The sequence below is a fragment of the Myxocyprinus asiaticus genome, chromosome 22 (assembly GCF_019703515.2).
Source record: "Myxocyprinus asiaticus isolate MX2 ecotype Aquarium Trade chromosome 22, UBuf_Myxa_2, whole genome shotgun sequence".
Taxonomy (NCBI): Eukaryota; Metazoa; Chordata; class Actinopteri; order Cypriniformes; family Catostomidae; genus Myxocyprinus; species Myxocyprinus asiaticus.
This window is the reverse complement of record NC_059365.1, coordinates 23079682-23094410: the sequence shown is the minus strand read 5'-3', so window position 1 is coordinate 23094410 and position 14729 is coordinate 23079682. Positions and strand designations below refer to the sequence as shown.

General features: G+C 39.2%; 2 protein-coding genes across 3 annotated transcripts; both read right to left on the bottom strand.

Annotated features, from left to right (window-relative positions):
- Positions 1 to 956: 956 nt before the first annotated feature.
- LOC127412927 (leukocyte cell-derived chemotaxin-2-like) lies at positions 957 to 3451 on the bottom strand. 2 transcript variants are annotated; one of them, XM_051649655.1, is made up of 6 exons: positions 3317 to 3451; positions 2972 to 3004; positions 2786 to 2876; positions 2139 to 2225; positions 1863 to 2014; positions 957 to 1336 (listed from the first exon to the last, which is right to left on the bottom strand). In XM_051649655.1, the coding sequence occupies exons 1-6, from the start codon at positions 3360 to 3362 to the stop codon at positions 1170 to 1172; spliced, it is 576 nt and encodes a 191-aa protein (XP_051505615.1). In that variant the 5' UTR covers positions 3363 to 3451; the 3' UTR covers positions 957 to 1169. The 2 variants fall into 2 exon arrangements, with proteins under 2 accessions (XP_051505615.1, XP_051505616.1); XM_051649656.1 differs by lacking the exon at positions 2139 to 2225.
- A 1174-nt stretch (positions 3452 to 4625) lies between these two features.
- On the bottom strand, positions 4626 to 13363 carry LOC127412920 (proteinase-activated receptor 4-like). The gene is made up of 3 exons (XM_051649642.1): positions 13096 to 13363; positions 12909 to 13015; positions 4626 to 12495 (listed from the first exon to the last, which is right to left on the bottom strand). Exons 2-3 carry the CDS (start codon positions 13009 to 13011, stop codon positions 11471 to 11473), a joined length of 1128 nt encoding a protein of 375 aa, XP_051505602.1. The 5' UTR covers positions 13012 to 13015; positions 13096 to 13363; the 3' UTR covers positions 4626 to 11470.
- Between the last annotated feature and the right edge of the window lie 1366 nt (positions 13364 to 14729).

Here is a 14729-nt window from a genome sequence, read left to right as displayed (position 1 = left end):
GTTTATTTATATTTCTTCTGCTCCAAACTTACTTCAAACTTATTTCTCTGTCTGCTCCTATGAGTGTAACACATCATAAGAAAGTGTTTCACCGCTGTTCAAATGCACTTTGTATCACATCATTTATATGTATAAATGTTTTCCATCTGAAAGGACTAAATATTTAATGAAAAAAAATGACAATAAAATGCAAAGTAATCTCTTCAGTAATCAAAATACTTTTTGAATGTAACTGTATTCTAATTACCAATGATTTAATTTGTTATTGTAGTGGAATACAGTTACTTATATTTTGTATTTTAAATACGTAATCCCGTTACATGTATTCCGTTACTCCCCAACCCTGCTGGTCGTGTATGCTAGTTGGTGACTAATATGGTAGATTTACTGCCAGATTTGTCACATCAGGAGTAAACAGACTTTGAACACAGGAAATGTTGCCTGTCATTTGTGGTTGATGTTCTGTTTCATTTTTTCACCATGTTCTCAGAGAGTTATAGAAAAGGTCTCCCGCTTGCTCACTTTGTGTAATAAGTTTGTGTAAAAACAAATGGACTTCAGCTAATTGTGTAATAAATGGTTGCTACAAAGAGACAGGAATAGACTTAAAATTAAAGCTGTTTGACTCAAACTAAACATAAAAATTCATTAGAGCACACAAATTCACTATGTTTCATCAGATAAATGTGGTATGATTTTTTTGGAGTCTTCTGTGAATGTATTTGAACCACAGAACAAATTAATATGTTATGACCATACAACCATTGCTTGCCCTTAATTAACAATACATGTGTATTACTTCAATGCAGAATGTATTAGCATTTTGCTGGCATTGTAACTTTTCTCTGTCTTTGTTTTATATAAACCAGAATTTCCAAAAAAAAGAGGACAATTTATAAATACTTTGATGGCAGTAATTATCACAAGAACTCCTTGTTAAGTCAAAACACTCAGGACAAGTCTCCAAAACTTTATTGTTGGATTGCAAAGCACTGTGCAAAGTATTTGACTACTCGTGCAATTGTAGATAGAAGATTATTAGAAGTCATTCTTAATGTTTAATTCTTTAAAGCATGAAGAGGTAAAAAAACTAAATAAATGGCACGTTCCAGAATGCGAGTAACTTTGGGTTGTTTGATTATTGCGGATGGTTAAAAGCTTTATCAGCATTAGAAGTATTTGGTGGGATCTGATTTGTCACACATTTGAACATGAACATGAGAAGTGATGCCAGGATAGACCTTCTGCATTGGGAGTAAAGTTCCAATCTTTTGCCCTTTCTTTAGAGTTCCAGAGTAACGGTCCGGCTTAATGTAGAACAGCTTGAAGCAAAGACCTGGCAAACAGAGTGGGTTATACAAGATTAGTATGAGATTATGCTTTTGTCTTAAGTATCAACCTCATTCAAATTTAATGTCCACTGTCATTCCTAAAGCAGATATTGACCACACACATAGTTATGTTGTTCAACGGTATATTGTTAGTAGTGGTAGTAGTACCAGCAATCACTTTGAGAAACTGGTTTTATGTTGGTGATTGATTACAAAGTATTTGTGCTGCATTGCTGCTTTTACTGTTGAGAAATTCACATATCATCGCTGTCTGATTAAAAACATGTATCTCCAAAAAAAATATTTTTCAAGAGCATGGAAAAACAATTTTACTCAAACAATCTTACGAGATATTTGTTAGACAGACTGCCTGGTTAATCATCTTTTCATTGGTCATTTCAATGCACAATTTAAACAGTAGTTAGAGGTCATTCGGCACATTCTGTCTATGGTAAAAAGTCAAAACTCCCAAAGGTGGAGATACGGGTTTTTCATCGGACAGTGACGATATGTAAAATTGTGAGTTCTAACCTTCTCCGCTCAAGCTAATGCCATCATTGATAGCATTGTCCTTTTTGTAAGGTGCAGCTTTGCCATTCAACTTCACATCAAATGGGGCATAAACTGTGGCTCCATCAGCACACACAATGTCAAGACCCATGTGTTTGCGCTTGCCATTATCTCTGTAGTACACACAAACACATAAACTTAAAGGAATAGTTTCACCCAACAATACAAATTGTGTCATCATTTTCTCACCACAAACAAATGTAAGTCAAAATATAAGAAATTTAAGTCATAACTCATTGAAAATCTTCCCCACCACAGTAGCTGTCAAATCTAATTGTGCATTGTACATTCAAGCATGGCATGTCTAAACACTTTACTTTAGGTCTGGTGTAAAATGATGATGGAAAAGACAACAAAAGTCATTGGTTTTCACATGTCTTGTGACCAAAAACACTTCAACACAAATTTCAGTCTCCTCCTCACACAAACGTCTTCAGAAGACTCCGATATAGCACACATGTAAAGTGGACCACATTTATGGAAACAAGCATTATGCAGAATATATTCCTTTGTGTTCCACGGAGCAGCATATGGATTTGGAACAACATATGAGGGTGATTAAATTATGACAGAATTTTAAAATTTTTCATGAACTATTCTTCTAACTTTTTAGGATACAGTAAAGACCGATGTTGGGTTTCTTTTTGTTTGGGTATTTGGATAGTATCCAGCAACACACTCAAAACAAAAGAATGGTATCAATATATCAACCCCACCATTAAAAACAGACTTCTGCTAAATGTGTAATTAATGAGTGCTGGGAAGAGCAAAGAGGAGGGGTCACAGAAACAGTAATTAGTTTGAGAAATAGTCCTTTTTATAAGGGTGGTCAAGAGGAGTTACACAAACACACACATATATACAGACACACACACACACATTACCGGCTGGCTCCATACTTTCCACAGCCATATTTTTTATCGCATCCTCTTTTACTGTTACTTGGGTTGCCACTGCAGAGGGGGCCAAATTTCACTATGGAAAAAAAAGTTAAATTAAATGTTGCTTACTTTGTCTTTCTGTTTGTCTTCCTGTATATTTCTTTTCTGCATATTTCTTAAATGTCATACCTTGACCGGCATCAGCAAGAGGGCTGAAAAGTACTGAAAAAGAAACACAAATTATGATATTATTAAATAGTTTAATTGTTTTTAATTATTATTATTATTATTATTATTATTATTATTATTATTATTTAAGTTATTGTTTTAAACTACAAAAACACTAGTTGTTTCTGAGAAATTGTAGAACATAAAAAAAACATAATTTTTTTTTTTTTTTATTTGACCTGTTGATGTAACCTTCCAGACTAAATCGACCTTTAAAACTAAATATTAGAAAACAATTACTGTCGAAGTAGACATTTTTCTACGCTTTTTTGTTTGCAAATAAGGAACAAAATTGGAATTTCTCACCAGCCGAAAACAGAACACAGAAAAGGATGTAAAGTCGCATGATCATGTAAGCCTTTGTGTTTTCGGGGACTTCCCTCTAGCTCTGCTGTGTCGTTCTCAGTCTGTTTGGCTTGTTGAACTGAGATTTTATAGGTTGACTGGGATCTGTGGAAATTCTGCTTTCAACACACTGCACTCATTTACACATACACAAACAAGAGGGAGTGAGGTCATTACACAATGAAATTGCATAACAGCCAAAGAGAGGGGCATGAGTGACCAGTCACTAATTTCTTTTTCCTTTTATTTTTATTTTTATTGCAAATAAAATGATCCAGTGAAAGCCATGCACATACAAAAGGTTTTCTCATGTGGTAGTGTTTTGACAGTTATCAGTTTTGTCATTAATCCCACATTGCGCAACCACTGTAAAAACATGGTCTATCATCAAAAAAAAAAAAAAACTTGAATGCATAGTAAGGAAGGTTTGAAAAAAAAATATTATGTGAAAATAAATGGTTACACAGTGAGTTGTACAGCTGTCAGAATCAGACTTATTAAATAGACTTTAAACTTTGAATTTTACATGTATAAATAAATTAATTAGGCTACACAATATGAGTGCTGACCAATGTTTAAAGTACCTGCTAGCACACCCTTAATATTATAAAATAATAAAGTTGTGCAAGAGAGGGGATTCCAGTATGTCACTGAGTGTTTACAAATAGCAAATAAAGACCCTTATGTTCTTCTCCTTTAATCAATAAATGTGGAGATCCCAACTTTCAACCAGTTGTAGTAATTAAATGCTTGAAACAAAATGAATAAAACCACTGGCAAAAAATTTATTATGCTTTTCTGAGACAAATAAGAGTTTATTGAACGTGTAGAGGCAATGATATAATGTAAAGTAGAAAATGTGGAAGCAGAAACAATGAGCAGTTGAATTATTGCAGTCTGATTGCAAATGAACCACAAAGTCAGCTCAACTGTAAGCTGTGTTGTACCAAAGTAGTTCTTGTTTCTGTTTTTGGTTTCTGCTGCTTTTACAGTTACAGGAAAGAGTGTTGCAAAAAGATGGTGCAAAAAGTGTTCAAGGACCAATTAAATAAAAGGACCGTTGTGCTGTTGGGTCATTCTGAGACCATGCTAAGTGAATGCATACTCTATAATCTATTTTTTTGTTTTGTTTTGTTTTGTTTTTTGTGTGTGTGTGTGTGTGGGGGGGGGGGGGGGGGGGGGTGAATACAATATGTACAGTGGTTCCAAAAAGTATTTGAACACTTAATTCACAATAAAACTATATGAATATGTTGGGATTCAGGGCTGATCTGGCTGTTTCTTCCCCGTGTGTGTGTGTGTGTGTGTGTGTGTGTGTGTGTGTGTGTGTGTGTGTGTGTGTGTGTGTGTGTGTATGTGTGTGTGTTTATGCTTGTGACATGTGTTTGTTTGTTTTGTTTGACAGTTCTCTCTCATGCCGTGCATGGCTGTCGCTGTGTTGCGATTATTATTCGTGCCAGCCCGCTTGTTAATGTTTGCACCTGAGGCTCATTCTGCTCTCCCTTTATATTTATAGTTTCAAGATGGTGACACAGATGGCTGCCTCGTGTGGAGCTCTCTAGCGTTTTTGTTACTTTTGTTTGTTGGTCATGTTTTTTGTCACTTTTTCCTGATCAGTTTCACCAGGGATGAACTGCTGAGTATTCGGCAGAGCATACCTGATCATTTTTGCCGATGTTTGATTATTCTGATGTTTTATTAGACATCTTAGTTGGAGGCGCAGTGGTGCTCTACAAGCGATCCAAAAGACGCAAGTGAGGGAAGTGAGCCGGCACGCTTGTGAAGCTTCGACAACGCGGCTTTAGGACTCCTCTGCCGAGTATTCATCTGGCAAACGTCCACTCCCTCGCCAACAAAACGGACAAACTGCTTCTGCTCACTCAAACAAAAAAGGACTTTTGTAACTCCACTGCTCTGTGTTTCATGGAAACCTGGCTGAATGAAGCCATTCTGGACAGTGCGTTTCATCTGCTGGGCTTCCAGCTGTTCAGAGCGGATCGTATTGTGGAATCATCAGGGAAAACGAGAGGTGGTGAAACATGCTTTTACATCAACAAAAGTTGATGTACATATGTAACAGCGTTGAAGAAGATGTGCTGTCCTAATTTAGAGGCGCACTTCATCAACTGTAAGCCTTTCTACTTAACGCGGGGGTTTTCCTCGTTCATTCTGGTGAGTGTTTATATCCTGCCACAAGCATGCGTGAACACAGCGCTGCAACAGCTTGCTGATCACATCACAGATAGGGAGCAATAACACCCGGACTCACTTATTATTATTCTGGGAGATTTTAAGAAAGATAACCTCACCCGTAAATTTCCAAAATACAAACAACACATCACATGCCCCACCAGAGACAGAAATATACTGGACCACTGCTACACCACTTTAAAGGATGCATATCGCTCTGTCCCACGTGCAGCTTTAGGACTCTCTGATCACTGTCTGGTTCATCTTCTCCCGACCTACGAGCAAAACTCAAATCAGCTAAGTCTGTAGTAAGGACTGTAAAAAGATGGGCTAATGAAGCAGAGCTGGAACAACAAGCCTGCTTTGATTGCACTGATTGGAGTGTTTTTGAAGCTGCAGCCACAGACCTGGACGAGCTCACAGATACTGACATCATTATCAGTTTCTGTGAGGATATGTGCATCCCTACTAGGACATTTTTATCATTCAATAATGATAAACTATGGTTTACAGGACAATTCAGACAGCTTTGTCATGCCAAAGAGGATGCTTATAGACGTGGGGATAAAATATTGTACAACCAGGCCAGGAACACACTGAGTAAGGAAAACAGAGTGGCTAAAAGAAGCTACTCTAAAAAGCTGAAAAAACTGTTTTCAGCCAACGATCCTGCATCTGTGTGGAAAGGCCTGAAAAGCATAACCAAGTACAAGACACCTCCCTCTCGCTCTGAAGAGAGTCAACTAATAGCTGATGAACTGAATGAGTTTCACTGCAGGTTTGAAATTCCTTGGATTTGTCCGATCGCTTTGATGATCTTGTGGACTTAGCAATTTGCGTGGATTGCTGCCTCGCTCACCGTCGCCGCTGGTGGACACTACAGGGTACCTACAATCGAGGTCTCGATGTCACCACCCGCTCTAGCACTACTCGTCCCACTATGGAACCTACTTCCGACATCAAAGCTATGCAGGTCAATCGGGTATGGTTGTCCAAGGATGAGAGACAACAGCGCATCTTACAGGGCTTATGTCTTTACTGTGGGAAAGCTGGTCATCTTATTGCTGACTGTCAGTTAAAAGCCAATGCTTACCAGTAAATCGGGGGCTACTGGTGAGCGAAACGGGTCCTGTCAAGTCCTCTACTCTTTGTACGCACCTTCCTGCTTTGATCTCCTGGGATGGGACCTCCCATCCTGTGTCAGCCTTCATTGACTCAGGGGCCAAGGGGAATCTCTTGGATCCAGACATGGTGGCCCAGTGGGGTGTTCCTGTGGTGCCTGTAGACCGGCCCATTCCTACCAGTTCGCTCACCAGTGCCCCATTGTTCAAGATCATGAAGGCCACGGTCCCGGTGCATCTGAGAGTTTCAGACAATCACGAGGTGAGGATTGTGTTTTACTTGTTTGGATCACCACTGGCTCCCATAGTCTTAGGGCACCTGTGGCTAATAAAGCACAATGCTCACATAAATTGGGCTGGCAACTCCGTCATTTCATGGGGCACGTTCTGCTCCAGTCATTGTTTGGGTCTGGCCCTGTCTTTTGTCTCTTCTTCTTCTGTTTGTGTGTTACAGGCTGAACCAGTCGATCTGTCCACGGTTCCGGTGGTGTACCATAACCTGGGAGTGGTTTTCAGCAAGTCCCAGGATGCATCTCTTATGACTGTGCTATTGATCTCACAGGCACTTCTCCGCTTCAAGGTTGACTCTACTGTCTTTCAGCTCCGGAGCAGGAGGCTACGGAGAAGTATATTGGTGAATCGATAGCAGCCGACCTCATTCACACTTCCTCTTCCCTGCTGGTGCGGGGTTCTTCTTCGTGTAGAAGAAGGACAGTTCCTTAAGGCCCTGCTTCGACTATTGGGGGCTGAATGACATCACCATTAAGAATAGTTTTACCTTTGATGTCTTCAGCCTTCGAGTTGCTGCTGGGAGTGACTATCTTCACTATCTAAGTTGGACCTCCGCAACGCGTACCATCTTGTGAGGATTAGGGAGGGCGATGAGTGGAAGACGTCATTCAACACCCCTACAGGGCATTTCGAGTACTTGGTGATGCTCTTCGGCCTTACCAATGCCCCAGCCATCTTACAAGCAGTTGTCAAAGACATGCTCCACGATATGGTCAACAAATTTGTGTTTGTGTACCTGGACGACATCCTAATCTTCTCTCGGACTCTCCAGGCACACATAGAGCACATCAGGTGGATGCTGCAACGTTTATTAGAAAATCGGCTGTTTGTCAAGGTGGAGAAGAGTGCATTCCATGCGCAGTCGGTTCCGTTTGTGGGTTTCATCGTGTCCTCCACCGGTGTGTGCATGGATCCGTCTAAGGTGAGAACTGTCACCGATTGACAAGTCCCAGATTCCCGCAGGACCCTGCAGAGGTTTCTGGGATTTGTTAATTGCGTTTTATTCACAACTACATCCTAATAGCCGCCCCCTCACGAGTCTGACCTCCACCAAATCCAAATGTATCTGTTCTTCTCAGGCCCAACATTCATTCGATGATCTTAAGTCCTGGTTTACCACTGCCCCTATTCTTATTTACCCCAATCCGTCCTGTTAGTTCGTGGTGGAGGTTGACACATCTCAGGTGGGTATGGGTGAGGTTCTCTCCAAGAGCTTGCCAGGGGATGGCAAGATGCATCCCTGTATGTTCTTTTCACATTGCCTTACGCCGGCGGAATGGAATTACAACATCGGTAATCGTGAGTTGCTCACCATCAAGCTGGCTTTGGATGAGTGGTGTCACTGGCTGGAGGGTTCCACAGAGCCCTTTCTGGTCTGGACCGATTACAAGAACTTAGAGTATAATAGATCAGCTAAGAGGCTTAATTTGAGACAGGCCTGAAGGGTGCTCTTTTTCAGTAGGTTTAACTTCACCATCTCCTACCGACCAGAGTCTAAATACATCAAACCGGACACGCTCTCTTCTTTTTGAAGGGAATGTTGATTTGAGTCTCCCCCACACCGCCTTTCCCCCACTTCGTCATAGGAGCGGTGCCATGAGAGATTGAATCAAAAGTGTGGAGAGCGCTTTGGGGAGTGACAGCCCTGGAAGGACTGCCGGGAAGCTTACTCTTTGTTCGACGATTGGTCTGGTCTGCAGTTTTGCAGTGGGGCCACTCGTCCGTTTTTTGGCATTGGTTCTGGTGGCCATCAATGGGGCGGGACATACGACAGTTTATCTTGGCTTGCTCAGTCTGTGTGCATGGTACGACTTCTCACAGCCCCCCAGCCGGACTCCTTCAACCCTTGTCTGTGCCTTCGAGTCCCTGGTCACACATCGCCCTTTACTTCATCATGGGACTACCTTCGTCCCATGGCAATACAGTCATCATGAGGTTGGTTGACAGGTTCTCGAAATGCAGCCCATTTTATCCCGCTCCCAGGACTCCCTTCAGCTTGTGGGACAGCGGCTGCTGTCGTGTACCAGGTCTTTCGGATTGACACGGTATTCCATTGGATGTGGTCTCCGACGGGGCCCCCAGTTTATGTCCAACTTCTGGAGGGAATATTTTTGGCAGCTTGGGGCTATAGTTAGCTTGTCCTCTGGTTTCTATCCCCAGACCAATGGCCAAACTGAGTGAGCCAACCAAAGTCTAGAGGGGATGCTTTGTTCCGTGGCCGCTCAGAACCCCTCGTCCTGGTGCGAGTGACTCCCGTGGGTGAAGTATGCTTACAACTCCCAATCGTGAACCTGATTTTGCGGTTCCCTCGGCCCACACCTTTATCCAACACTGCCGTCACACGTGGAGACAGACTAGGTGGGCTGCATAAAATCATGCAGATACAGTCAGGAGCTTCAGTTAACGATTTACATCTATAACATTTCTGCGATATTGACCGTATAATGTGTTTTGAGCACAGCGTTTAATAATATGTCTTAAAAATCTTTGATGCTTGTCCAGTCTCAAAGTCCACGGTATGTGCCTGCTAGACACCAGTTTGTTATGAGCAATTGCAAAAATGGCTCAGAAAAGTTAGCTGAGAAATGGCCTAGCATGATTTGTTTGCAGATGCCACTAGTTTTTTGATATTATGTTATTAATGACAATCAGACATATTTAAGTGTGACTTAAGTGCCAAAAATTGTCTAATACTTCTAGGCCCCTATGCAGATTCTCTTGTTTGATTTTGTGCTGTCTGCACAGAAAGTGTATTTACTGTACAGCAGATCGCTTTGTGAGGGTTTTTTGGGGGGGAGGGTCCTTCCTCTTCTTCCACATTCCAAATCATTGTTTCATCTTTATGACTCATGCTCCAACACATCCAGACTGTGGTGGCCTGCAAAAGTGGAACCAGCTACTGGCTATCATCAGCACATGAAACGCATTATGGATATTACTGACCCAGTACCCAACATGTACAGTACTGTATGGACCTCAAGTATTTTGTAGAGCTACATTTCATCATAATTAGTCTTTAATGTTTTCAGGGAAATTGCTAAATGGAATGGTTTAAAGATTGTAACTCAGCCTTTATAATGTGTGTTATATAAGTGTAAGTATTGGATCACCCAGGCTGTGCTCTTACCTCCACTCTAGGTCATGTCTCTAGGTTCAATAATGGCATCACTGTAAGGTGTGTATGTTTCAAAACATTAGAGGACAGTATAGTATTAATACAATGTCAGTGACCTTTATTTCAGTTTTGTGTTAGGGTTATACAATCAAGGTATAATGGGTTAAAGGAATTAGGCATGAATAACAGTATCAGCAATAGTACATGCTGTATTTGAGAATATTTGGGATCTATCATTTATAGAGAAGATCATTTTATGTCATAAGATAGACATGGTTAAAATGTGACATATATCTCAGCACTTCCTACCTTTATGCACATTCACACATATAAATAAACTATTATTTGCCATGCATGCCTATGTTATAGGGTACAAGTTTGTAATAAGCCATTTTTGCCTTGATATGTGGTTTATAAAGCACGAAGCAAATTATATTGACCTGTTTTAGTGATGTCACATTTTTCGCATTACCGCCATATTTGTGACCATCAGAGGGAGGAAGCAATGGTGGGCGAGTACACATGCCTACCACTACATCATTGTAAAAATATCTCTCATTCAGAAGTTACAAAGGATTTGTGTTGTTTTCTGGTCTGATTTTATCAAAATATTACAAAACATCTGTGATGAACCCATCTCTGTGAATATAAGAGCTGCACAGAAAGCAACCGAGGCATATTAGTGCATGTGACAAATATGTTTACACTGTAGTCTGGTGGTGTGAATAAAGTATGTGCTTCATAATCTTATGATGTGTTGTTTATTGACTAACATTAGTGTATATACATATTAAATATAAATAACTGTATATTGACATTGTAGAGCTTTTTATTTATTGGGTGTTATGAATTTAACATCGTCCTATGTGCATTTCCAGTTTAAATGTATCTGACTCGATTATGTTTTAAATAAAATTCACACGTGTACAGATAACTGATTTATCCTTGCTCTCCCCCTTCATCGCTGTTTAACTTTGGCGAAATGAAGCCGTGCAACTTTATTGAAAGAAAAATTACATTTTGGCTCTGGTAAGTATACAGCAGTATCACATTTTAAAGATTTTTAAATAAAAACAAATCTTTTGTCGCATCCCACAGTGCAGCTCGCTGAAGGTATATGGAATTTTGTTCACAAACATGGCGCATAGTCATACAGCAACGTCACATGAAACAGGTCAATAGTATATTATGTCAGTATTTACATTTGTTGAAAATTGTTACAGTAACTGTACATCTTACCTTCCACTGCTTTCCATTAAATGTATTCAGTTTTATTTTACAGTCAAATTAATTTACATTTTGATATATTGCACAATATGTTCCCTAGATTTTTTTAATTCTCTAATCTAATGTCTCCTTTTTAAGTTTTATTTCCACACCTCTCATAGAAACTCACAATCAACATGCTCCTCCATTTAAGGGTCCTTCAGTCCTACTCAACTTCAATAACAAGGTGCTCTTTGACCTAGAAGTTTCTGAGGAGGAATCTGAATCTGATCCAGAACAGCTCAGAGCTTTTGGCACCCTCTTCCTAAAATCCTCAGATACATAATAAAAGATAAAAGGATCAATGCAGCTGTTGAACGTGCTGAAAGACAGACTGATCAAGTAAGGTATATAAAGGTGATTATTGACAAAGTCTGACTTTGAGTAATGCAACAACAGGAGAACATTGCTTGGCAACAAGCAAACCACAAAAACCACCAACATCAGCACAGTCACTCTTACTGCATGAGCATAACGCTGACCTTCAGCCAAAAGAGTGTGTAAGACAGCACCATAGCAGAACAACACTACCAGCAGTGGAAGCAGGAAGCAGAGAGAGAAGAGGGTAACAAAGTAAGGCAGGAAGTATTTCTGCTGTTCCTCTGGAGGCAGTGCATCATGGCAGGTGATTATATGAAGGTTTTTTATCTGATAAGACTGTTTTGAGACTAACAAGGGCAGAGCAGCAGCTGTAATCACAATCCAAACCAATACACTCATGAGGACTGAATTCTTCTTACTACGAAGAATCTTGGCACCAAAAGGGTGGACCAGAGCAACATAGCGATCCACAGCGATCAGTGCCAGACACACCACTGAGCCATACATGTTTCCATAGAAGAGTCCAATCACAATGCGACAGAGCGGTTCCCCAAAAGTCCAGTTGTTGCCACTGAAGTGATAGACAATACGGAAGGGCAGCACCAGAAGTAACAGAAGATCACAGAAGGTCAGATTGATCAGCAGAATGGTGGAAGGGAGCTTGTTGGTTCGGAAGAGCAGCACCCAGAGGGCAAGCAAGTTGGCAGGAAGCCCAATGAGGAAGGCCAGGAGGCAGACAAGAGGAACCAGTAGTACAGTGATGTTGCTTTGTATCTGCTCCTTATGCTTTTCCGGTAGTGTGTTATTAACCACAGTGAATCCCCGCCCCCGTTTTCCTAAGAATGACAGAATAGCCTTACTTTTATGAAATCCTTCTACAAAGTGAGACCACTCAGAAAGCAGTCAAAAGTTTAACTACTTAATTTTATATATATATGTTGAAGCTTCATATCATACATCAATTTTACTTTTTACAATTTTCTTTACAATTTTCACTTTGTTTATTGTTGGTTTATTTAGTCTAATTTATTACTGAGGAGATATCTGGTAACTCTCCAGTACCTAAGATATCTACTGTAACATACCTAACAGCACTTATAGTTATGTACTGTCTTTTTTTTTTCTTTTTACAAAATAATGTCTTGTTCATCAATAGTCTTTTAAAACTGACATGAAAAAACTAAAGTCAAAGTACCAGACACTCAGTATCCATAAAGCTAGTAATATAATGCCAAAGTAGACTTATTACCTGTCATGGTGGTGTTTTTGTTCTCTGAAGATGAAGACATATGAAGGAGAATAAGGAGGAAGAAATGGAGAAAGAGCACTCGGGGAACTGCAACAATTGTCATGTTGCTGAAAACAAAAAAATAATTAGTTTCTTTACATAAAAACCAATGGCAACATTCAAGGCAATTATAAAAAGGCTTCCTCACCCTCTTGTTTATTTTCTATCTTCTGCTTCTTGCTAAAAAAACATTTCTTCCTTCAGTAATAACTTGTAAATCTGTTCTGCGGTATGTCCACTGTGCTCTCTTCTGTTTACTCTTCTTTTGTTTCTCTCAGCCTTTGTCTCTCTTGATGAGCTCTTTGATAAGGTACAGGTTAGAAAGTTTGTATAATCCTTCCGTCTGTCAAGTGTTGTTTGCTACCCCGCTTCCTCGTGAGTTCTGACATATGAATGTCTTTCTTGTTCCCCCCTCTCTCTCTCTCTCTCTCTCTCTCTCTCTCTCTCTCTCTAAAGATGTTATAGAGATGTCAGTTTCCCCTGTGCTGTCTTTTTACATTTCACAATGATAAAAAACAAATGATTGGAATTCATTTGTTTGGTATTATTGGAACACACGTTTAGGAACGTTTAGGAACAAGGATAGTTTTGAGTTTCATTATGTTGATTTTTAAAAATATGAAACCATAATGGCGATACCAAGTGATCTAGAAAAAATCCTGCTGCTGCTTTGATGTATTGAAGACTAAGTAAAAAAATCTATATGCTAAATGTCTCTATGTAAAGTAACTGCCTGCATTTCCAATTAAGGCATTAAGTGGACACTAATAGTGTTATAAAAGTATTCTGAAACGTTCTGCCCACAACCACACCTCTATCAAACAGGAAGAGATATGGTCTTATTAGAAGGAAATGAGAAAGCAATTAATGGAAACATGGTCAAAGTTAAGAAGTTCTTCTTTGGCCTGCAAAAAGAATTTCATTTTATGTACTTTTGTTTTTAATAAACAAAAGAAAGAAAGAAAGAAAGAAAGAACCAACAGTTGCTCTATCAAAACATTTTAAGTCAATTTTCTCTTTATTTATGTATTTATTTTTAAGTGTGTTTATAAGTTTTGGCAAAAAAAGTTTGTTAACAATACCAAGGCATCCAAACATACAATATACTTGTAATGTATACTGTATATCAGATACATACTGCACATACATAAAATAAATTCCATAATAACAAATATGAATAGGCCTACATTAAATAATGCTTAAATGATAATTAGTAATTGTAAATTCATATAGTAAAATAAGGTCATTGAACTTTACATATACCCCAGAATATGGGCTATGCAATTGCTGATCTGTTTAAAACATTAAAAGTGATATTTACAAAGATCAGCTAAGTAATTTGGCTGAGAATGTTGTGTGTGCTTCATTCTGAATATATTTCATATAGGGCTATCAATCGAGTAAGATTTTTAATCAAATTGTTTACCTACATTGCATAAATTCATAAAATTGGCTTTAGAAGTCAATAAATTGTTTTTATTGCACATAAGACTATAACTTACCAACAGTCCATTGCAATCATTTTAATCTAGTTTGTAAACTTATCATATAGATAATTCTACACCTTCAAAAAAACATGCCATCAAACAACTATGTAGCCCAAAACAATGGAACAGAATGCAGTAGCCTTGAGATATGTTTTTAAAAATGTAACTTCTTGTAACTTGACTGGGCATCTTAAAAATTCTCCGCTTATCACAGGAAAAGCTGTGGGGAAAACGGTGAGACATGTCACAATTAGCGCAAATTGACATACTGTAAAAACAATGAAAAACAGCGCAA